Source organism: Pyrgilauda ruficollis, unplaced genomic scaffold (assembly GCF_017590135.1).
Source record: "Pyrgilauda ruficollis isolate IOZ18807 unplaced genomic scaffold, ASM1759013v1 scaffold33, whole genome shotgun sequence".
Classification (NCBI taxonomy): Eukaryota; Metazoa; Chordata; class Aves; order Passeriformes; family Passeridae; genus Pyrgilauda; species Pyrgilauda ruficollis.
In genome coordinates this window covers 3,783,803-3,807,058 of record NW_024524711.1, presented here as the reverse complement: position 1 = coordinate 3,807,058, position 23,256 = coordinate 3,783,803, and the positions used below count along the sequence as shown (strand labels likewise).

Below are 23,256 nucleotides of genomic sequence, written 5' to 3'. Positions count from 1 at the left end.
CCTTCCTTGCACCAGTGCTTAAAATAGAAAAGAGGGTAGAAGATGACATTCTGACTATGTCAGAAAGGACTGATAGCACAGATCTGGCCTGGTTTTTAAAGTGATTTGCATAGGTACAGTGTAGGTTTCGAATGGTACTCGAACATTCCCTTGTCCTGGGACTAATGTTCAATTAGCACCACGCGTTTCAGATGCCGGGGAGGCTCAGGAATCCACCATCTCGTGTACACGATTCCCTGCTTTGGCTATAGCCGCCTTTTGGAAATTAAACTTTTGTTCTGCACAGTTGCAGTTCTTCTGTAAACCACCGCCTGCCTACCCTCATCTCCCCACAGGCAGCCCGGCCAGGCCTCCACCGGCACCACCCCCTGCCCCGGCGGCGCTCCCCGCGCGGCGTCAGCGCGGCGGGCCGGCCGGGGGCGGGCGCAGCCTGGGGCCGCCTCCGCCCGCGCGGGGCTGGGCCGGGCTCCTTCCGCGCCGCCTCCGCCTCCCGCCCCGCCGCGCTGACGCCCGGGCCGTCCTCCCGTGCCGGCGTGCGGGTAAGTGGCTCCCCCTCGGCGGCTCCTGCCTAGCGGCGGGCGGAGCCGCACCCTCCCCCGGCAGCCGCGCAAGAGCTCCGCGGCGGGGCCGGCTCTCCGCTCCCCGCCCGGACGCGGGGCCGGGGGGGCTCCGCCTCGGGGCAGCTTTGCCCCCGCTGGTGCCGGGCTTTCCCCTGCCGTTCCCGCGCTGCGCCGCGTGTTGCCGGGACCCCCGCGGCAGAGCCCTTCCTCCTGCCTCGCCCCCGTGTCCCGCCTGCCCCGGCCCCAGTGCGTCCTCCCGCCCTGCCCCGGCAGCCTCGGCGCTGGCAGCGGCTCTTCTGTAAACCACCGCCTGCCTACCCTCACCTCCCCACAGGCAGCCCGGCCAGGCCGGCGGTGACGGAAGCGCGGGCAGGAGCAGCCCCTCCACCGGCACCACCCCCTGCCCCGGCGGCGCTCCCCGCGCGGCGTCAGCGCGGCGGGCCGGAGCGCTGTGGCGGCGGCCCGGCCCGGCCCGCGGGCTCCGAGCGCCGCTGCCCTCCCCGCCTGCACCCTCCGCGCTGCCCTCGCCGCAAGGCTTGGCCTTGGGGCGCTGCTGCTGCACCGTCGCCCTCTGCTCGGTCGCCTTTTAATCCCACGTGCCTCGCCTCATGAGAAAGCGGCTTCGCACCCAGCGCTGCCGGGCGCCGGCTCTGTGCCTCAGTGCCTGCTTGACGGGTACCGCGCCAGGAGTAATCGCTCGGCGTTTCTTGTTGCGAAGAGTCAAGTGTTTTATTTGTAGTAGTAAACTCAGTCTCGGTTAGAACATTGCAATTGCTGCGGAGTTGATGTTTATGCAGATTCTGGCTTTTATGAAAACACCTGTTAGGAAAAGGGCCGAGACAATTGAGCAGCTGTCAGAAAATAATAGGAGCCTCTCCCTAGCAGTCTGCACAAGTGAGGCAGAGTGTGCCCCGCTCGCTTCAGCGTGCTCCTTCAGGCAATTATCCTGCAGAGTCTGTCCCCGCTGATGGCTGCCTTGGGCACAGGATAGTACTCTGTAGTATGTGAGTCACACTTCTGCTGTGAGAATAGTCTGTGTCTGACAACTTTGGAGTGTTTGTGCCCAACATCGAATTCTTCTAACAGTCTGTATAATTCAATAACTAGGTATTACAGTTTTATTTAAGAAGCACAAGATTTCTCTTTTTGCTACCTTTGGCAGGTGTCTCAGAGGATTTCACTGTGCTGAATGCTATTTTGTTCGCTATGTGAAGATACTCACAAGCCATCTAAAAGCCTTTTCCACTTCAGTGCTTTATAACCCAGCCTCTATAAATTTTGGTACATGGAAAGAGAATCTGGAAACAGTGGTGAATTGCTTCACTTGGCTATGACTTTTATTTGTTGTTCCTCTTGAAAGAAGGATTTTATGAACTTTTATTTGAAGACAGAATAAAATTGGTCCTTTCAGCTTGAAGGTACATTGTTTTTCTAATTGTTCTGCTTTCTTGCGTGTGTCTTATCACTCTTCACACCATACATACACTTAGTTTTACCAGTCTCTCCTTATTTCCCCATTGTTCATTTATTTTTGTCACATTCATTTTCAGTTCTTCACTTGAGCAAAACATTTCAGGCGTTTCTAAAACAGTTGTTCCTGCCTCTTTAGCCTAATCTGGTGATCTCTCCACTGGGGTGTCCAGGCCATGAAGTCAGCCCTGGCTAACTGATAACTGGTAACGATTACTTACCAACCCAGCAAATGCTGATTATCAAGTTAGTAGTGGGACTTCCTTTAAAAACATGCCCTTTAAAATTGGATAAATGCTATTTAGTGGCTGGAGAGATAATACAGGGTGATGTATGTGGCTCTAAAATACTGCCTAGATTAATTTCTCAGTAATAGCTAAGTCATATTAATTTAGAAACTTGGTTGTTGTGGACAAAATTTACTTGACATGGGTAATTTAATTTATTACCAGTTGGCTGGTGATTTACGAAGAAGACCATTACTTAAACACAGACTTGGGGAAAACTCCTTTCTTCCCCTTTCCTCCTTGGCCCTCAGGTTATGTTCTGGCCCTTGGGCAAGGCAGTGGTAGTGCAGGAGGTTGGGGTTGGTACATGGAGATTTCCTTCTCCTGCTCGTTTCTTCTGCTCCCATATGGGTCCTCTCCATGGGCCCCTCAAGGATGTCCCTGTCCCATCATGGGCACCTCCACAGGCCATAGTCCCATGGAGAGTTTCCTCCAAGAAAGGAGTGTGGTGTTTCCTTCCAAGAGTGCATCTCCAGCTGTCTCCATAGCAGTTGTCCCCTTCTCCATGCTTCCCCGTGCCTTTTTGAGCACTCTGTCAGTGTCTCCTCCTGTGCTTTCTTTTGCCTTTCTCAGATAAACTGGAGCAAGGGCACCATGTGCTCATCTGACGAGTTGGAGGATGGCAGGCAGTGGGTTTATGGAGCCAGCTGAACTGGCCATGGTCCACACAGGGCAGTTTATGACCTCCTCCCGTGCAGCCCCTGCTGCCAAAACCTGCACTTTATCCCCCATACACTCCTGTGCCAGTGGGGGGTGCTGGAAGAAAGGTCCTGTCCATGCCTAATTATAGGAACTCCAGTTTCCTTTTATACACTTAGAAAATAAAAACCCTTATACACTTAGAAATAAAACCAGAGTTCTCTCCTGTAGCTTGCTAAATAGCAATAATGTGTTATGTCACTAGGATGGTAATACTTCGGCAGTTGTATTTATTAACATGTCTATCTGAGCCCATATGTGATTGCGTTCATATATGTTTTCATAGTATTTTTTTGTATAAAACTTCCTCAAAGAGTTATTTTCCTCTTTTTCAGATCTGAAGGCAGTGGTTCTGCTGACACAAAGGTGGCAGCTCTGAGCTCTATTCCACCAGCGTGAGTAGTCATGTTCTTCTCAAAGATCGTTTAATTTCCATGTTTTGTTTGTCTCACTGATTCAGTGGTTTTGGTGTCTCATCCCTCTTATCTTTTGGACTGAATTGATGCCACCTTGAACTCTGTGTAGCATTTTGTGTGTTGGAAGTACGTCGAAAACAAAGACATGAGAATTCAGGTTTGCGGGAGCTCAGCTGCTCGCTCTCAGTCTTTGCAAGATGGAATCTTGATAGAAAAGGGAATAATTGAGAGTAGTCATGTTTAAGAGAAGGCTTGGAAACAAACAGTTTCTTAGGCACTAAAGTGCTGCTGACAGCAGAACCTGTGTGTGCACAGGCCTGCAGGCAGCCATGATAAGGGTGGGCAAGAGTGGTGATGGTGGTAAATGATCAGTGTAGTACTCAGTCCTGCTCTGCTGTAGTCCAGCACGCATGCTGCCCTCATAATATCTTCCTTTTTTCTCCCCAAGTACATATTGTTTCTAGGTGTTCAAAATGTTTACTTGATGCTTAATTTAAATGCAGAAAATGTATGGTTTTCCTGAAACATTGCAGGGGGCAGAGTCCTTGAAGTGCCTATGTACTGATATTGCTCTTAGCAGACAGAAAATAAGCCTTTCTTCTTTCTCAGGACTTCCTATCCTACCCTGTGCCTTAAACATGGAAACTGTAGAAATGAATAGTGTATCCTTGAAACGTCCTCGCTCTGAGGATGATGTGGCCAATGCAGATGAAATTAAAAGGCAGAAGATCTTGGAGAACTCTAAGGCAGAGAACGACTCTGGGCAGAGTATTGAGACTGTAACAGAACAACCCGAGGACATGAAAAGTCCCAATGAGGAAAGTGAGGAGCAGGAAGAAGAGGAACTAGAGGATAGTGATGAAGATGGAGATCCAGAGAGCTTTGCAGACATGATGAAGCATGGACTGACAGAAAGCGATGTTGGCATAACTAAATTTGTTAGCTCTCACAAAGGGTTTTCTGGAATCTTAAAAGAGAGGTAACTCTTCGTCTTGTTTCATATGTTAATTCCTTGTGTAACACAGCTGTAGTTCTCCATTTTCCTTTTTGGAGTCACAGATTGCAGCTGGATTAAGTGAGGTTCATTACTTTTTTTACTGCTAAAGAAAGGTTTAATTTAGGACTTTTCTAAATTCTGGGTTGGGGGTTTTTTGTTTGTTTAGGGTTTTTTGGTTTGTTGTTTTTTTGTTTGTTTTTTTTTTTGGTGTGGGGTTTTTTGGGGTTTTTTTTTTTTTTTTTTTTTTAATTTATTTTCCTGTCAAATGGAGCTCTGAAGAAGGAAGCTGTGTAGGAGTAGAGATACATGATTACACTGACCTTTGCTGTTTCTGTTGCTCTCTGGCAGCAGCAGAGACATAAAACCTTATGCAGTACACCCACCTTTTGTATCTCTCCTTAGTGCTGATGAGAGATGCACTGAAAAGTGGCATCAAAACCATCCTTCTTGGTTCTTTGCTGTTCTCTGACTTTTTTGTCCTAATGTCTGTAAATAAGGATGGTTAGGCTTTATATTATTGTCTGCTCAGTTAGGCTTTAAATTATCGTCTGCTCAGTAATGTCATTTACATAGAAGGGAGTTTCAAAATTCAGGATGTGGAATTATACATACACATTATATATTTAATAAGATATTTGGTGTTTAATAGCTTTTTAAAATGAAACTTCTAGGTTTTTAAAATTAAGTAATAGCTTTGAATAAAATAGAATGCAAATACAAAAGCTCACTGAAGTTAGAATCACTGTTTCTTTGATTTTAGCAAAGCAGTTCAGGTTGCTTTGTTTACACACTGAAATGTCCCTGTGTTTAAATACTGGCTTCATACATAGATAATTTTACATAAATTGATATATACATATTATATATGTATTTAGTCTTTATGTGCAGCATTAAGCAGCTAGTGTAATCCTTCTCTGGGAAACGTAGTCTGTGCTGAACCTTCTTCTGGGAAATCTGCCAATTTCGGTTGGCCAAAGGTAGCCATGTGGTAGAAAATTCATGGGTTTGTGGGGTTTTTTTTGACTCTAGTTTTTAACACCTATTATTAATTCATTCTTGACATTTTTATGGTACCATCACTAGCATGTCTAGACAGCTACAGATACTAGAGGAGAGGACACAGAACACTCCTCAGGAAGGAATTCTACCAATATGGTGTATATCTGCACAGAGGGATGGCAAAAGGGGGGCTTGGGTGAGGTACAGTAGAAAGCTTCCCCTGGTGAAGTTTTATTAATCTTTCAACATTTATAGAATAAGAATTTTTTTTTTCAGTTTGCTAGCAAATGCTGCTTAAAAATCATTTAGCTGTTGCAACACAAACCAACTGTGCTCTGTTATGGTTGGGCTGCTTTTATTATTAGACATGAGTGACTAGATTGAAAATGTCAGAGTAAAATTCTTTTTTACTGTCATAGAGTATGTAGAGTAACTTTATTTGAATGATGTTCTGTCCAACTGAATATATGAACAAGGCTGAATTTGTCCAGCCTTCTGTAGAGTGGCTAAAATGCACTTTATTTTGCAGGTTATTTGAAGTGACAGAGATAATGCAGTAGTTAATGCATTGCACGTTGTGGCAATGCAGTAGAGTCTTAACTGCCAGTAATGACTGGGATTGAGGATAAGCATTACTGATCTCTTCAAACTAGTGAGAGAATGACTCAAGAGTAACTACAGCAGGGTTTGGTGATCTGCAAAGGAGTCTGCTGCATTTGCCTGTGTGTTCCTGTGGTATCCTTCTGGGGGGTGGGAATAGGTACAGCTTTCTCATGGTTGTTAAGTTTGTTTTACATGAATTGATTTACACGAATTCAGAGTTCTTCAGTGAATTCTGCTAACAGCTTTTTAGGAAAGGACTTTATGTGATGTGGGATTTTTATTACAAATGTAATGCATGTTTCTTTCTATCAGATACTCAGACTTTGTTGTCCATGAAATAGGCAAAGATGGACGTGTGAGCCATTTAGATGACTTTTCTGTTCCAGTGGATGATGAGGTAAATTTTGAGGTAGATTTGGTAATGGCTATGCTTCTTTATGCTCTTTAAGCAAAAACATTGAAAGACTGAAGTTACTCCATGAGGGTTATTGGTTGTTTGTTTTTTTCTCCCCAAATATGTATTAGGACCCATCAGAAGAAACATTTACAGTTTTGTCAGATGAAGACAAGCAGCGTTTAGAGGAGCTCCAGCTTTTTAAGAATAAGGAAACTAGTGTTGCCATAGAGGTAAAATTATGAAATGATAGGAAGTTTGGGATGGGGACAGAAAGAGGCTGAGGGGGGGAGGGAGGTCGTAGAAGGTACACGCTTTCTAATGCGTGTAAGGTATAAAAGCAATTTGACTGTGATGTGATAGATAACACCAAACTGTGTCCAGTTTAGGGTTTAATTCTCTAAAGTCTTGCAGATGTACTCGAATTCATGCATGTGTGAGTTGTTACTTTGATTTTGGTGAGACTGTACTCAGGAACTTAAATATAGGTTGTAATTCCTGTGGTGTTAAACTTACCTTGCAGTATTTTGGTTTCCTGTTTAGTATTGTTTTAAAGAAAAGGAGGTTTGCATAAAACATTTATCCTGATGGAACACTACTTTCAAGGTCAGTGTTTAGTGATTTAATAGCAAAGAAGATAAATATGCTCTTCTGTAACAAGAAAGATAAGAAAATTACATTAAAACATCGATATTTTTAAACATTCAACTATTCCACATATTGAAAGAATAACTATTGAGCTAAATTTGGGACATGGAGATGGGTAGGATTATACCTGGTAGTTTCAAATAAGCACACACTAAAAATCTTATCTAGCTAATTTTTTTTCCTTTAAGGCACCCTCCACTTTTGTATTAATTTATTTGGTTTCTGCGTGTATGTGTATTAACACAGGTAGTTGAAGACACCAAAGAAAAAAGAACCATCATCCATCAGGCTGTGAAGTCCTTGTTTCCAGGACTGGAGACTAAAACAGAAGATAGAGATGGAAAGAAATACATTATTGCTTATCATGCTGCTGGGAAAAAAGCATTGGCAAGTGAGTTTCAGTATCACAGCAGATGGGTAAAGTAAATGCTAAAATTATCCCCAAAGTAAGAATTGTTAGTAAGTACTTCAAGTGAGTGTGCTTCCTAATGTAGTCTTGCTTCATTTTTTTCCTCATTTCAGCTGATGCTGTGCATCTGAAGTGATTAAGACCACAAGAAATGCTGTAAATTTAAATTTCTACTTGTTTTTCTTTCCAAATAATTCATCCAGTACAACCATATTAGAAGAGAGAACATTGTCTTCTATTTCAGTGGGAATAGGCAAAACAGAGGCTTTATTTTCAGTATTTTTTGAATTTAACTTTCACAATCTTAATTGTGTGTGTAAGTGTGCATGTGGATGTAGGAGGTTGTAGTTGGAAAATGTACATTAGATTGATAGGTGGTGTGATCTTGATTATCTTGAATGTTGATGACAAAATTCTCAATGACTTGATTAGAGACAAGGATCTTTTGTTTTCTCAGAGTTATAGCTTCATATAAATATAGTTTACCATGATCATTACTTCTGCTTCCAAGGCTAATTATGTTTGCAGAAAATGATCTTTATTCATTATAGATCACAGTTAATCTTTTGAAATAGTCAAAGTCATGAAGGATTTTCAAAATGAAATATTATCCACTTTAATCTAGCAAAATGCTGTTTTGGATACTGGGAATAAATTAGCATGTTTTACATCTTTTAATGTTACTAAAAATTTGTTGCTACTCTAAGTTTAGAGGATTATCTACCTGCAGAATGGTGCACATTTAACTAAAAATACTAAGGTTTGGTTTAAATTGTCTGTATTCCTCTGTCATTTCAACCTACTACAAATGATGGTGTGTAAACCTAACCGTTTAATTTTAAAGACAAAGGAGATGGAAGAACGATAAAGAAATAGAATAGTTTAAAATGGGAAATGAAGTAATTTGCCCTTTAATGTAGTTGTTTGTTTAAGGCTTGTTATAAGCAAATATGGGAATGTTGTATTTTTATTGGTCGAATTAAAATGTGTTTATGTATCTTATTTAGTCATGTTTAGAAAATGTGTATGTTTGCATGCTTTATGCATGGACTATGTATATTTACCAGCACAGAATTCTCCTCAGCCAGTTTTGTTCTGTTGTTTGTAATGGTTTTTCCTCCATCTTTTCCTTCTGCTACTTCTATTCCTTAACCACTGTTACAGTCAAGTGGATGTTGTTAAGCTGATTTAAGGGATAATAGATAAAAGAATTTAAGTATTTGAAATATGCTGAAAAGAATTTAGTGGTGTGTCTCTAGGATTAAATCATTATGTGGAGCACCATCTTGTGATGCAGAGAAGCATCATCTATTTAAACTTGGATTCCCCAGCTGTGATGCTGCAGGCACCTGTGCATTTGTTGGTGGAGATGTCAGTTTCTGTGAGTGTGTGCAAATGCTTATGGATGTAAGCTTGAAGTGCTTTTTAGTCAGGATTATATATATCTTTCTTGTTTATATAGCCACAAACATGTTGTAGTCATGAATGGGCTCCCCAGGCAAGAAACATTTCAGAAGTGTAGAATATTGGATTATTAGCTGAGATATCTGATTACTTTGTTGATAACATAAAACATTACCAAACATGCTTCTTTAAATTTAAAATCAGAAGCTGCTATGTTTCTATAGTCAGTTTATCCTCCAAATACTTAAAATACTATTTTACTAAATTGTCAGTAAACTGTTGTTTCATCATTGTCCACAAATTAAGTTTGTTGCATCTCCAATTGAAGCTTTCCATATGTTCACTGTTTGCCTCTGCACGATTCCATTCCATAATTGTCTAAATTGCTGTCATCCACCACCTAGCTGTTGGATGCTCCCTGAAGCATAAACAATCCCATAACCATAAACCTGCATGTTCACCTCTAAACACCCTTTGACAGTCCAAAAATTAAATGCTACTCTTTTGTACTCTTTATGCTCTGCATTGGGACAGAGGTCAGAACTGCGACAGGTAAGAGACGTTGACATTTCATACTAACAAAAATGAAATGCCAACCATTATGACCTCCTAAATAGCAGCAGGACTGGCCAAACTTGTAATAATTTCTTTAAAATCCCTACATATATATATATTACTTAAAATGCCCTGAAACAGCCAAGAATTAGGCTTATTCTACCTCTTTTTTTGTAGTGCATTACAGGCAATATTCATTTGGTGCAGAGAAAGTCTGCTAGTAATAAGTGATATGAATTACCAATTTTTTCAGTGCATGTTGACAATTATAGTAAATTTTCCATGGATTTCAGTTAGCCAAGCCTTTGCCCTTCAGCCTGTATTGCAGACACTACTATCTGTCTTTATATAACTTTAAAAGCATTTATCACACACCCTTCTATTAAAAATGACCTTCCAAGCCTCAAGTTTCAACAAAAGGCTTGGAAATGCAGTGTTATTGTCAAAAATGTAGCATGACTCTGAAACACAGCAATAAGGACTCTAGATTGTCCCACTGCTCCATCTACCCAGTTGAATGCTTTGCAGTATTGGGTGAGGAGTGGTTGAGTATCAGGACTGTGGCTGCAGCCTCCTTTGGATGGGGTCATGGCTGTGATGCCCAAAGCATGAGGAGCCCATTGGTCTGTATAGTACCTACAGAATCCTTTTAGTGTAGATCACATTAGGGCTCACCTCCTGACGTGTGTTGAAATGACCATGTGCAAGATGTATTAGTTAAATATAAAGAATGGCTTCAGCTGGAGAGGGTTCTCCTTTGTGAATTGAGCTCTGTCTTACTCTCTTCTCTTCTAATTGCTGAGATCTTAGTGGAGAACCTTGCTCTTCCAGCAAAATGCAGTGTTTCATTGACTGAGTTTGAGTACTGGGGGTCTCTCTCAGAGGAGAGACCAGCGGGAGCATGAGGTCTCCAGTTCAGGCCCAATGAAACTCTGTGGGAGGGGGACTGTGCTTAGAAACTGATGGTGCAAGGCAAGTGATGCAATAATTCTAGGTGACTAAAACCTGTACATAGTTTTTTATACTGTAGCATCCAAAATTGCCTTTGCAGAAGTGTGTGCATCAATAGCAGCTTCTCAAGAACAAGGAAGAATTAAACACACTTACTATCTGTGTGGGATATCTGGACTTTGTAAAACCAGGGTAAAAAAAAGAGCAGTATTTGCCAAGAACTTCCTTCCTGCATTGGTGTTCATATATTGAAATAAAGCTGGCTTTTTCAGTTAGCTTTTCCTGTTATGAAAGATGCTTGGGCCTTTTTTTTTTTACAAAGCCAGGAATGTCTGCTTAGTGGCTAGCAAGAGATAAGGGACTTCTTATTTAAAACTAAACAAATTCTTAGTTTTGTTCTTAAATAACAAGGAATTGATAAACCTCAGAATTGAAGGAACCTCACAGTTGGTTGCTAAAGCTCCATAGAATCAGTCTCCCTTCCCATTAATGCCATTGACAGTGGATTATTGGAAACTGAAAGTTTTATCTCTGGTGGTTGTTATTTGCAAAAAAAGGCTTAACAAATCATTGACAGTTTTCTTCCTTCTACAGAAAATGTCAAATAGTAGCTCAGAATTGTAAATCAGGTGTTAATCTATGGGATCTGAAGTTACTTCAACCTCTGGCCTTCTCTAAGCATGGCACCATACCAGATTTCTTGATCCCATTGGATTTTAAAAAAGAACCATCTTAAAGCAATTTTTTGAGCATGATTTCTTAGGGTCTGTACGATTCATTCTTTTGCATGGCACACAGAAAAAATACTACAGAAATAAAGGATATGTGTGTACTATAAATAATAATGGCAGTCTTCCCACAAACAGGGCTCCAGTGGTTCTCAACTATTAATTATAGAAGGAGCTAGAAGAAATGTGGTGTAGCTTCTATTGCTGAAAGTCAGTATAATGATAATGTTTTTGAGAAATTAATTCAGGTGATACAGCAATTAAATGACTAGGCTATATTTTCAGATAATTTCATGGTAAAGGAACTGTCACTATTTCATTCAGGATTTTCTAGGTGACAGAACTGAGTAAAGAGAAGTTTACAGTCCAGTGGAAGGGGAGATCTTTTCATTCTGCTTTACAGCTTTTGCTGTCAGTAATTAACTCTTTCCTTTTCGTTTTTTTAAAAGCAGATGGGAATTAGCAGAAATTGAATCTTGCATATTTAAAATAAATGTAGCTGCAATGACAAAAATATTAATTTTTTTTAAAAAGTGACACTTGAACCTTTTTGCTTTTAAAGATCCAAGAAAGCACTCTTGGCCCAAATCTAGGGGAAGCTACTGCCATTTTGTGCTGTACAAGGAGAACAAGGACACTATGGATGCCATCAATGTCCTATCCAAATTTTTAAGGTAAGGCTGTTGTTTCTACCATCCTGGCTGGCATGCAGCCCTCTCCCTCCATGTTTCTTGTTGCTGTAAATGTTATACTTCATAATTGTGTAAGAGCAGCACAAATGATTGCTATTCTCTAATTTGTAGACAGCTTAAAATGAAAAGTTACTTTAGAGTATCAAATTTAAAATATCGAAGTTTTGTGAGGAGGTGAGAATGGAGCAAAATGAGCCTAAGAAATTTTAAAGACTACTCTACTGCTTCAATGGAAAAAGTCCACAATTGCCATTGGCTGATCTGAGAAAGGCTTGGCAGCTGAAAGCCTCAATGTACGTAACATGAATTAAAAGCAATTTTTTCCCCAGTGTGTGAATATATGCAAGTATGTTATGAACCTCTCAGATATTGTTGTGATAATATGCTGATCAGTTCGTAAGCAGTTACAGTTGATAAACTGTTGTTCCATGTATTAATTTCTCCATGGCAACACAGGCTTAGTTCCTTTCACCCCATCAAGTGCAGAAACAAAAAGATTTGCCAAAGCGTGACATGAGCACAGTGAATTGCAGAGGAAGAGCAGTTTTAAAATTGGGTCAGTTCAGTGATCTACTCATGGGGCAACTTCCCACTTTTTCCTTTGCCCTTCTTGTCCAAAAAACAAAACAAAAAATTGCAATCTAGACGTTAACCAATGAACTACTGGTGTTGGTATTGAGAAAAGAATGGCAAGAGCGTAGTTAGGTGGAAGACTGTATATAATGGCAATCCTGCTATCCCTGGAGCCCTTAACTGGAATAACTGGAAATACTCCACCTAACACAGGCTGTAAAGTACAAAGTGAAAAGGAAAGGAAATTTTCCTCTCAGGGAGAGAAGTGGATCAAATTTTAAATCAGCTTCTCATACTCTCTCATAATGTGCAGGCATGGTATTCAGACATGTTTGAAATTTAAGGAAGAAGTGGATATGACCTTTTTTTTTTTAGTGAAGTTGGTGGTGGCTGTTCATTTCTTTATCGAGTTAATGTATATAAAGAAGTACTTCAAAGTTCACGTTTTGCACTGTTGTGTTAAAAGTGAATTGTCTACATATAATTACAACACAAGTTTCCTTGTGTTTTATGTACTCATGGGTGAGATTAGAAAATGTCACACATGTCAAATTGTAACCCAGTTCTGAGGAATGTAGGTATATTTTTCTATTTTTAATTTATAAGATTAATAATTCTAGGAAATTATGCTGAAAATTGTCTTTGATCTCTTGCTGTTTTAATATACATAATATCTATTATTGTTGCTTTTAAGAGTGAAGCCAAACATATTTTCCTACATGGGAACTAAAGATAAAAGGGCTATAACAGTTCAAGAGATTGCTGTTCTCAGGTGAGTAAAAGTACAATCTGGAGTATTTGCACTTCTGCTGTGGTAGCTTGGATATATCACTAAATACCTAAAAGACTCAGTGACACAAATGGCAGGTACAGGTTCTGACCTTGTGAAGGACAGGTGTTAATGAAGATGCCACAATCCTTTTGTATTCTGTGGTTACTGCTGATATTTTCAGTCAGTGGCGCTCTGAGTCATGGGCTGGTTACGTGTGCTTGGCCGAGGCAGTGGGACAGATTGCCTGCCTGCTCTGAGGCTGCTTGGATCTCATGCAACAGCAGAAAAACAGAATGACATGGTGAAAATAATGTCCCACTTCCTTCCTGGCGTTTGTTTCCCCCTTTCTACAGCTAGAATCCTATTTTCATTCTCACTGTACTCTCTGAACAGTGCCAGAGAAGGCTAACACTGCCCTTGCTCATACACTGAGTAGCCAGAAGGGGCAAAAAAATGATGATGAGTTTTTCCTGCCTTAACCTACTCCCTTAAGTCACCTTCTAAGAGAAAATAAAATTTCCTTTGTCATATTCTAAGATAATTATATAGTTTTGGGCACTTTAAGTTAGTGTTAGACCCATAACTGAGAATGACAGATGTCTCCCAGTCGTGTATTGCAATATCATTTTAGCTGGCTGGAATATCCCACCTGCGCTAGCTACTTTTTACAACTTTTTGATAACCACACTCCTTGAGTGAGGATTTCACAGCTTGAAAACTAGCAATTTGATCAAATCCTTTTTAAAAGGAGGGCATCCACTACTGAATTGTTTCTATATTTCCTCCCAATATTCTCTGTGTGTGTGTTAGCACATATAAAAGGAAATCCTGATTTTTGAATTGTGAGAAGCCCCAGATTCATGTCGCTGCAAGGCAGCTTTGCAAAGTGGTAACAGTTACCCAGCTGTGTGGTGTAGCCATCTCTGGTGCTGTTCCATTTACTTTTTAACATTATCACACTCAGTGTTGTGTCCAAGAGCTCCAGAGTGCTGTAAGTGTTGTGTGGTGTCTGCTTCATGGTGCCACAGCCCCTGACTCTCCTGCACAGGAGAGAGGACATTGCCAGTTGCCAGCCTGCTGGTTCATAAACTTCACTATCCTGATGAAAATTTAGCAGAAATGTCCAAGAGCAGCTTGATGCAAATAACAGGGTATGCTTCCAAAAATACTAGCAACAAAAATGGCAGGTATCAGTGACACATTGGATTCCATGTTCCTTCATCTCACTACACAGTAGCTAATTTTACTTAACTCTGCATTCATGACTTTGCTGACTGGGGTGTATGTATTCATGAAGTAGTTACTCAAATAATGCAGAGTTCACCTTGTGGGGGTACAGTATACATCAGTATTGCAATGTACTTTTTCTGGAGTACGTGTTTTAATAGAGGTCTGAGAAGACAGTGTGGCAGCAGTCTGTCACAGTATACATTTTCTTTTGTATGAGTACCCTTAAGAATTACATATTATCTTCCTTTAGCTCTTTCATTAAATATTTTGAAAAGGCAACAGTAGAAAATTGGGGAAAGTGGACTCACTGTTTTTCATTTTGTAATGGCAGCATTTCTGTATTTATCTGCTTTTCTAAGCACAGGTTGGTCACTGTTGTCTGTTTCTTTTTAGAATCACTGCACAAAGGCTTGCTCATTTGAATAAATGTTTGATGAACTTCAAATTAGGAAATTTCAGTTACAAGAACCATCCACTGAAATTGGGGGAACTGCAAGGGAACCATTTCACTGTTGTTCTCAGGTAGTATGTTAGTAGGTATTTAGATGGTTCTGTTAGAGTTTTTTTCCTATAAATAGATAAGCGATATCAGTGCAGCTTGTGTTACAAAAAATAAGTCCTGTTGGCAGGAGACTGTTGAATTTAATGCATGCTATATAATATTGATGTTGAGCTTTAATATAATGGACATCTCAAAATAATATAAACCCTTAATCTGTCTATAACTTTTTTTTTTTTTCAATGCTAGAAACATAACAGGAACTGATGAGCAGATAGAGCAAGCAATGCATTCACTCAGGGAAATTGGATTCATTAATTACTATGGAATGCAAAGATTTGGAACCACAGCTGTTCCTACTTATCAAATTGGCAGGTATGTGTTTCTTTCATCCTCCCCCCCTTTTTTTTTAAATTTTACTCTTATCACCATGTAACTTAATGTATTTTTGGGAACACTTTTCTAACATATTGCCTGTACCAGTTTTAAATTTAGATTCAAGAAAGATCTTGTTTCTGAACTTGCTTCAGCAGTTATCTTGCATAATAGCACTACTTTTAATATTGCATAAGTCTAAACACTAATATATATTTTTTGATAAGTTGGCTAAATCCCTTTAAAATAGTTCTTAGTCAGTTCTTAATACACTTTCCTGTTTGAATCCTAGAGCTATTCTACAGAACAACTGGAATGAAGTAATGGATTTGATATTAAAACCACGACCAGGAGGTGAGAACTGAAAAATGATACATCATGTATTTCTGCCTCCTCTCCAATAAGCATATGTTTAGGAAAAGCTTAAGCCAGTTTAGCAGTGGAGAAGCAATCTTCAGACTCTCCCTTTCTGCCTCAGATTCCTTGCTGTGCAGTTTCTTGCAGTGGGGCTAAAAAGGGACCTGAATACTTACAGTGTTTGCTCAGGCTCCATGTGAAGCCTTCCACCCTCAAGTGTTCTGTGATTCTGTTCATCTGTAATTACCATGACTGAAACTTTTAATTTTTCCACTGTTTTAACAAAAGGTGAGATGGATGTTTTTTTTGGTGTATAGTTAAAATGTTTTTATTTTACATCCTTGTTCTAGCTGAAAAGGGATACTTAGTCAAATGCAGAGAAGAATGGGCAAAGACTAAAGATCCAGCAGCAGCCCTCAAGAAATTACCTGTAAAAAGGTGCGTGGAAGGACAGCTTCTACGTGGACTCTTAAAGTATGGAATGAAGAACATAATCTCTGCATTTGGCATAGTGAGTGTAAAAGTTGGGCAGTATTTACTTGAATAAACATTCTTTTGATGGTATCAGGATGAATTTAAAATAGACTCATTGGTGCTTGATGAGTTGAAAGTTAAGTTTAAAAATCTTTACATTTATCCTGCCTTTTTGCTGGAAGTACTGCTGTATAGTAACTGATGACATCTCTAATAAATGTATGGATAATGAGCTTTCAAATTTATACAACAGCCTCTCTGGTATGTGGGAAACAATACAGTTATACTTAGCAGTTATGTATAATACAGATCTGAGAATTGTGCAAATGTTCAGTTTCAGTGTTTTCCTGTTGCTTTAAAAGTATAAATCAAACCAATGGTGGGCTAATGAATCAGCCTGATATGGAGGTGATGGATCCACTTGTCATTTTCAAGTGCTGTAATCAAGATCAAGTCTTTGGAGAAAATACCTCATCACTAGCAAACTACTGGGCCCATTGTGGGATCTGGGGGATAATTTCTTGTTTATTAAGAAGATAATTAGAATAACACAGTGCTTTCACAGCTGCAGAGTTCACTTAAGATTTCAGGAGGTTGAATATTAATTCAGTGTTTTATAGTAGACCTGTATGTTTGACCTGTAGAGTTAAAAAGTGTTGGGGTTTTTTTTGTAAATTTAAGTACAGTTCTTTTTTGTGCAGATTTCGAGTGTGTAAAAGTATTATTTCTTCACATATCCTTTTCTCAAACAACAAAAATCAAACATGTATAGCAAGAAATTGTGTATGTCTTTTTGCTGGATAAGGTAACATTTCAAATATGCACCTTTTTGGTTATGATTGTCAGAAAAACCAAAAAATATGTTTATGTAGTGTTTAATTTTTTTTTCTTTACCTCTAGATACCAAGAAATAATCGTTTAATGTATATTCATAGCTACCAGAGTTATGTGTGGAATAATATGGTGAGCAAGAGAATAGAAGAATACGGGCTTAGAGCTGTACCAGGAGATCTCATACTTAAAGGAGGTAAAATCAGACAAAGCCAGTGATGCTGTATAGTTCAGATTCCTAGGAAAACAAGGCACGTAGTTTGTGTTTGTCTGATACTGCTTACATAGTTTCTTTTCTCTCACCAGTTTTGGCCCAGTGATAGCTGAATCCACTGTCCTGTTTTAGACAAATTGTGCAAGGAATTGGAAGTTAGGTATTACACTTCCATGAGCTGTTTGTTAGCCTGTTTTTTCAAACAACTGAATAGGGAAGAGAGACTATGGAGGACTGACTATTCTCAAGAATGACCTCAAACCTAGTTGATCTGTGAAGGACTGTGGAAGGACATTATGAAGTTTTAACCATATAAGTTTTTGATTGCATTAGTATCTTGTAAAGCAGAAACTCAACTCAGTTAAAACTTTCTTTGCTTGTATTTGCTCTGGCATTTCTTGCATTCTCCTTTATGTATGCCTGGTGCATGGAAGGGGGCTGTTCCTCTAGCAGTCCTTACTTCATGTAGCTTTAAGTCACTGGAAGCCAGGCTGTGATTCTGCCAGTAGCTGTGACAGCCTTGGAGGCTGTTACTTCTTTTCTTAGAAATGTCTGTTAAGTGGAGATAAAACATGGTAGTTATCTTTCTCAGAGTAAGCTTATTTCAATCAAAGGCTTTATTTTAAATTTAGCTGAAGTTAACTGTCACAGGCATCATCTGTATTGGTAACTTCATTTTTCTGTCCTGACTGTAGCCACAGCTGTTCACATTGAAGAAGGAGATGTTGATAACTACACTATCCATGATGTAGTGATGCCATTGCCTGGATTTGATGTTATTTATCCAAAGCATAAAAGTAAGTCTGACTGTTAACTGAAGTACTTTCTCTGAAAACGTAAGTCTTCTTTAAGATTGTTCTTAAAAGAAAGATTGAATCTACTCAACCATGGTGACTTTTAAAGCAATACATCACTTCAGATCTCTAAAACATTAATGTCAGCCTTTTGTTGCTGCCAGGGTGCTCTGCTCAGTCTCCTTCCCACTGGGAATCCCAGATAACTGCAGAGCAGAGTCACACTAATCTGTACCACTGCAAGGATTTAATCAGGTACACGATTTTGTCCTTGATGAATTTAATGAGGCTCCTCTTGGCCCATTCCTCTAGTGTGCCTCAGTCCCTCTGAATGGCAGTGCTCCCCTTGCATGTACTGAATGCCACCCCAGCTTGGTTTAGCCTGCAGATTGCTTGGGGTGAATTCCAGCTCTTCTCCACTATTTCACAGGACACATCTCAGTTCCTTGAGGAACTCTGCTTCTAGGTAGAGCTGCAACCAGTAGTGACTATACTCTGAGATGCTGAGCCAGACAGCTGTTACCCACTTAGCAGTCTGTAACACTGTAATGTTCTGAACACTGTAATGTTCTAACCTGGGGCACAAAGATGCTGTGGAAATGCATTGACAGCCTTGCTAACGGCAAGGCAGGCAACAGTCCTTGCTCTCCCCTCATCCATAGGTGTAATAATTTCATCATAGAAGACAGTAGTGTTGGTGGGTTTTTTGCTTTTTCTCTTTCTTTTTCTTCCCCATATTAAAACCATGGTCATTGTGTACCCAAAGAAGATTAACTCCATTATTTTTCCCAGGGACCAGAGTAAGCCTGACTGGTCTGTAATTCCCTAATTATCTTTCTTGCTCTTTCTGAAGTTGGGTGCAGCACTTGGTTTTCCACAGTTGTCTGGGCCATCCCTAGATCTGCACAATCTCTGAGATGGTAGAGAAAAACTTCACCATGACATGAGCCAGCTCTCTCAGCCTGTATCTTCTCCCACTACTATGGTTGTGTTCAAGGGTCCCAGGATGAGGGAAGAGATGAGAATCTTAACTCTATGTTTCAGAAGGCTGATTTATTATATTACGATATTATATTAAAATGCTATACTAAAACTATACTAAAAAGAATAGAAAGAAAGAATCCATCAGAAAGCTGGAAAGGAATAGAAAGGAATGATAATAAAATCTTGTGACTGCTCACAACCTCAACACAGGTAGCTGTCATTGGTCATCAAGTAAAAACAATTTCACATGCTGGGTAAACAATTCTTCAAATCTCCAAATTCCAAAGCAGCAAAACATGGAGAAGCTGAAGCTTCCCTGCTTCTCAGGAGAAAAGATCCTGGCAAAAGGATTTTTCATAAAATATGTGTGTGACACACTATTGGTAGTCCCTCTTTTCTTAACCTTGCCTCTAAGAAGAGAGGCCTGGGGCACTTTGCTGGTCAAGGCCGAGGCAAAAGAGACACTGAGACCATCAGCCTTCTGTCTGTCACTAGGCCAGCTGCCCTGTTTAGCACCAGGCCATTGCTTTCCTTGTAGTCTGTCATTCTTGTGTTGCAGCTGAACTCTTCCTGGTCTTGATGTCATTTGCTGCTTTCAACTGTAGCTGAGCTCTGCCTTTCCTAACACCATTTCTGTGTGCCTGGACAGTGCTGGTACAGTCCCTCTTTGTAGCTGGCCCTAGGTTTCACCTCTTCTGTGTTCTTATAGATGAGGTTAGTCATGAGTTCCCTGCACGTTTTCCTCACTTTTGGATTGAACTGTTCTTGTACTGTCAAATTGTCAACTGATTTCTCTCTGCTGCTTTTTAATGAGAGAGTAATGGGTAGTCTGGCCCTTGATTTTTTTTCCCATATACCTGAGATTAGTCCTGTGAAGTCTAGAAAATTGGAATGCATATATGAGATGGCATTTAAATGTCAATAAAGTATTTTGTAAATTTTCTTTTCAGCTGAAATTTGATTTGATGCGTTCTTTGCTACTGCCTCTACTAATCAGGTTGTAGAAGTAAACAGGTAATAAGATCTGCAGTAATTTTAAACTTCAGTGTAGCATTTATCCCACATATGCTGAAAACTGCTAAATGTAAGGGAAGGGAGCAATCCATTAAAACAATTTAAATTTGCCACACTACATTCTCTCCTGTTAAATATTTTCCTCTCTTGCAGTTGGTGAGGCCTACAAGGAGATGCTGGTAGCTGACAATCTTGATATCAACAACATGAGGCATAAAATCAGAGATTACTCACTTTCTGGAGCATACAGAAAGATTATCATTCGGCCTCAGAATGTCAACTGGTGAGTGGGAGCATAAAAGAAATTACACTTGAATTGACAGCATAGAGTTTAAGTACAAAACAGCATGAGACTGATCCATGGGACATCCACACAGACTGAAACATAGGTAGAAAGGAATCTCTGCACTTCTCTCATGTTTTTAATGCAGCTGAAGTGGAACTATACCCTTATTTCTTCCTTGGTTCTCTTGTTCTGTGGTGAAGGAGTATCAAGACATCTTATCTAGTTGTTCACTCCTTGCAAGGGCTTGTCTGAACACTTCATAGGTAATTACTTATGTTGAGACAATTATAGGTAATACTCAAAACAAAGGGTTTTTTTGTAGTCTTGCTATAAGAAAGTTGGTCTCCAATTACCTGTCAATCAGAAAAATTTGTATCACTTAACCCTACTAAATCACTCTTGTTAGACATATGGCCTAGTTTTCATATGGCAACTGAATAAATGCCTTTTAAACAGGGAACTCTACATGTGCAGAAAGACATGATCAGTGATGCATAGAATTAAATATAGAGGGATTAGGAGGGAGCACAAAAATAGAAATATTTATATACTTGAAACATCAGCACTAATTAACATTAAGCTTGTCTACTTCCCAGTTAGTTTTTCAGCCTCATGGTTACGTATAGGATTTCTGTTAAATGAATGGCAGAAACTGTGGAATGTGTCTTAGCCCTTTCAAAGTTTGGATGACTATTGAAAGGCTTCACTCCTGCTAGGTACTCTTAGAGTTGACACCATTCTTCCCTAAATTTCATTAACTATACTTCTTGTATAGTTGGAAATTCTGACAGCACACAAGGGCAAACAGATGAGTTATGCAAAGAAACTTCTCACTAACTTCCAATTGTTTTTTAGTAATCTTCATAAAGCCAAGGCAAGTCTTCTACATAAAGCTCTACCCATTATTTTGCCTAATTCAATTTCAGTTGTAAATGCCAAATTGCCAAATAATAATAATAATAATAATAATAAAATATTATTATAATAATACATGTTTATATAAAATATGTTAACCTAAGTAATTTAAAATAATAATAAATTCTATGTATATTATAAAGGGAAGTTGTTGCATATGATGATCCCAAAATCCCATTATTTACTACGGATTTGGATAAACTGGAAGGAAAACCATTACCAGTTCTCCCTACAGGTAAGTTGATTTTTCTGCTGGTTTGCAAAATGGAAGTTTGATCTGGCTGTTGCTTTCAACTGCTACATATTCAAAGCTTCTTTAAGGAAGACCTTTCATTTAATTATTGACTGTTAAGCAAAACGACCTCTAAGGCCAGGCATCTAAATAAAGACCCTAATTTCTCAAGGGTGCAAGCCATTCCTCCAGCATCTGTATTGACTGTTACATTTTCTTACAGGCATCTGTAAAATCAAGTAAATGCTTAGCAGTAAATATCTGCAACTAACAAGTGGAATTAAGTCACAAATTGTCTGTATACTTAGCTTGTATTATTGGTGCTGAACACAGATGACTGAAATACTTAACTCTGGTCACAAGGTGTTTTGACACTGCTTTCCAGAAAAGTGAAGACAGGCTAGGAATTGAGTCTGAAAGAACAAATGTTTGCTTTCAGAAGAAGAAAAATCTGAAACCACCACTTTATCCTGAGAGAAAATGTTAAAAAATTGTTTCATTAAATTTTTCAGGGTGGATTATAAACAGGAGTGTGGTGGTGCTGGTTGTTTTGCTTTATGGGCTGGGGAAGTTGTTTGTGGAAGTTGTTAGTTCAGTTTAGATGGTATCCAGAATAAGCATTATATATACCTTTAACCACTTGTTCTTGCTTTTTGTCTCTTTTACCTGCTGATAGATGGCAAATTCAGGGCACTGAAGATGGAGTTCTCCCTTCCCCCATCCACTTACGCTACCATGGCGATTCGAGAAGTTTTGAAAATGGACACAAGCATAAAAAACCAGACACAACTGAATACTACCTGGTTGCGCTGAATGAACTGCAGAATTACTTAATTTTAACAAAGTGTTTTCTTATTTACATGTTCTGTACAAATCTTTAAAGAGTCACAGTAAGAGATTTGTATTTTTTTAAGTTTTTTTAGTGCTAGCATTTAACTTCAGTAGTCCTTGGCAAGATGGTGACTGTAATACAATACAGATTTTAGTGACTGGTGCTTTTTACTGAATGAGCAAGTTACGTGAGCTGTAACATGGGTGCATGCTTAGAATTTTGCTTATAATGGCATCAGACCTGGAAGAATGTTTAGCTTGCTTTCTTTGGGCAAGCACTGAATGTTTTCACGAGTTCAGCCACCACTGAAGTCTTTTCAAATACAATGGATTACACGGGGAAAGATGAATTACAACAAAATTAAGATACTGATGAACATATGTATTGCTGGAGTTTTGCTGGTAGCATTTGCACTGATGCAGTAGCAGATTCTGTAAGCAAGGCTTTTGTGTGCTGTAAAGCTGTAACAGCTCTTTTAAATAGACTCTTTAAAATTGACTTTTCATTGACAAAATACTTGTATTTTCCAGTTAATACCAGTACCAAAGAACAGGTACTAAAAATAAACTAACCTGAAACTCTGAGCGTGTAGCTGTAAGTCCTTCCTTTGCGCCTGTCCCTTGCCCATTGTTGGCGGGGAATGAGCCGGCCTTCGTGTTGGGGAAAAAAATACTGTGGAGCTGTTCTAAAGAGACCTGGCCTTTTCAGCCAAGTGTAAGGCCTGTGTTGCTAGTATGTCGCCAGCCACGGCGGCTGCGTCTGGAGGGGCGGGGAGGCCGTGAGGTGCAAGGCCGTGTCCTTGTGAGCACGGGGCGGGACAGCCCCCGGGCCGGCGGGCGGGGAGCGGGGAGCGGGGCCGTGTCCCTGTGAGCACGGGGCGGGACAGCCCCCGGGCCGGCGGGCGGGGAATGGCGCCGCGCGTGCGCCCCGCGCTCCGTCACCCGCGGCGCTGCTGACGCGGCGGGAGCGGCGCCACGGCCGCAGGGAGCCGCGGGAAGCGCGCTGAGGGCTCCGGGCGGCGACTCCCGCGGCCGTCCCGTCCCCGCGGCGCCATCCTGCGAG

General features: G+C 40.2%; 1 protein-coding gene across 4 annotated transcripts; it reads left to right on the top strand.

The window, feature by feature from the left end:
* Positions 1 to 478: 478 nt before the first annotated feature.
* Positions 479 to 22,776, top strand: PUS7 (pseudouridine synthase 7). 4 transcript variants are annotated; one of them, XM_041474654.1, is made up of 18 exons: positions 479 to 539; positions 1,723 to 1,978; positions 3,352 to 3,411; positions 4,042 to 4,411; positions 6,344 to 6,428; positions 6,557 to 6,658; positions 7,320 to 7,464; positions 11,683 to 11,794; positions 13,080 to 13,157; positions 14,781 to 14,909; positions 15,136 to 15,261; positions 15,554 to 15,615; positions 15,969 to 16,129; positions 16,993 to 17,119; positions 17,833 to 17,934; positions 20,083 to 20,212; positions 21,274 to 21,365; positions 22,039 to 22,776. In XM_041474654.1, exons 4-18 carry the CDS (start codon positions 4,071 to 4,073, stop codon positions 22,173 to 22,175), a joined length of 1,929 nt encoding a protein of 642 aa, XP_041330588.1. In that variant the 5' UTR covers positions 479 to 539; positions 1,723 to 1,978; positions 3,352 to 3,411; positions 4,042 to 4,070; the 3' UTR covers positions 22,176 to 22,776. The 4 variants fall into 4 exon arrangements, with proteins under 4 accessions (XP_041330588.1, XP_041330591.1, XP_041330589.1 ...); XM_041474655.1 differs by lacking the exon at positions 479 to 539 and adding an exon at positions 1,029 to 1,235; XM_041474656.1 differs by lacking the exon at positions 479 to 539 and adding an exon at positions 2,111 to 2,276 and having other exon boundaries at positions 1,272 to 1,978.
* Positions 22,777 to 23,256: the final 480 nt, after the last annotated feature.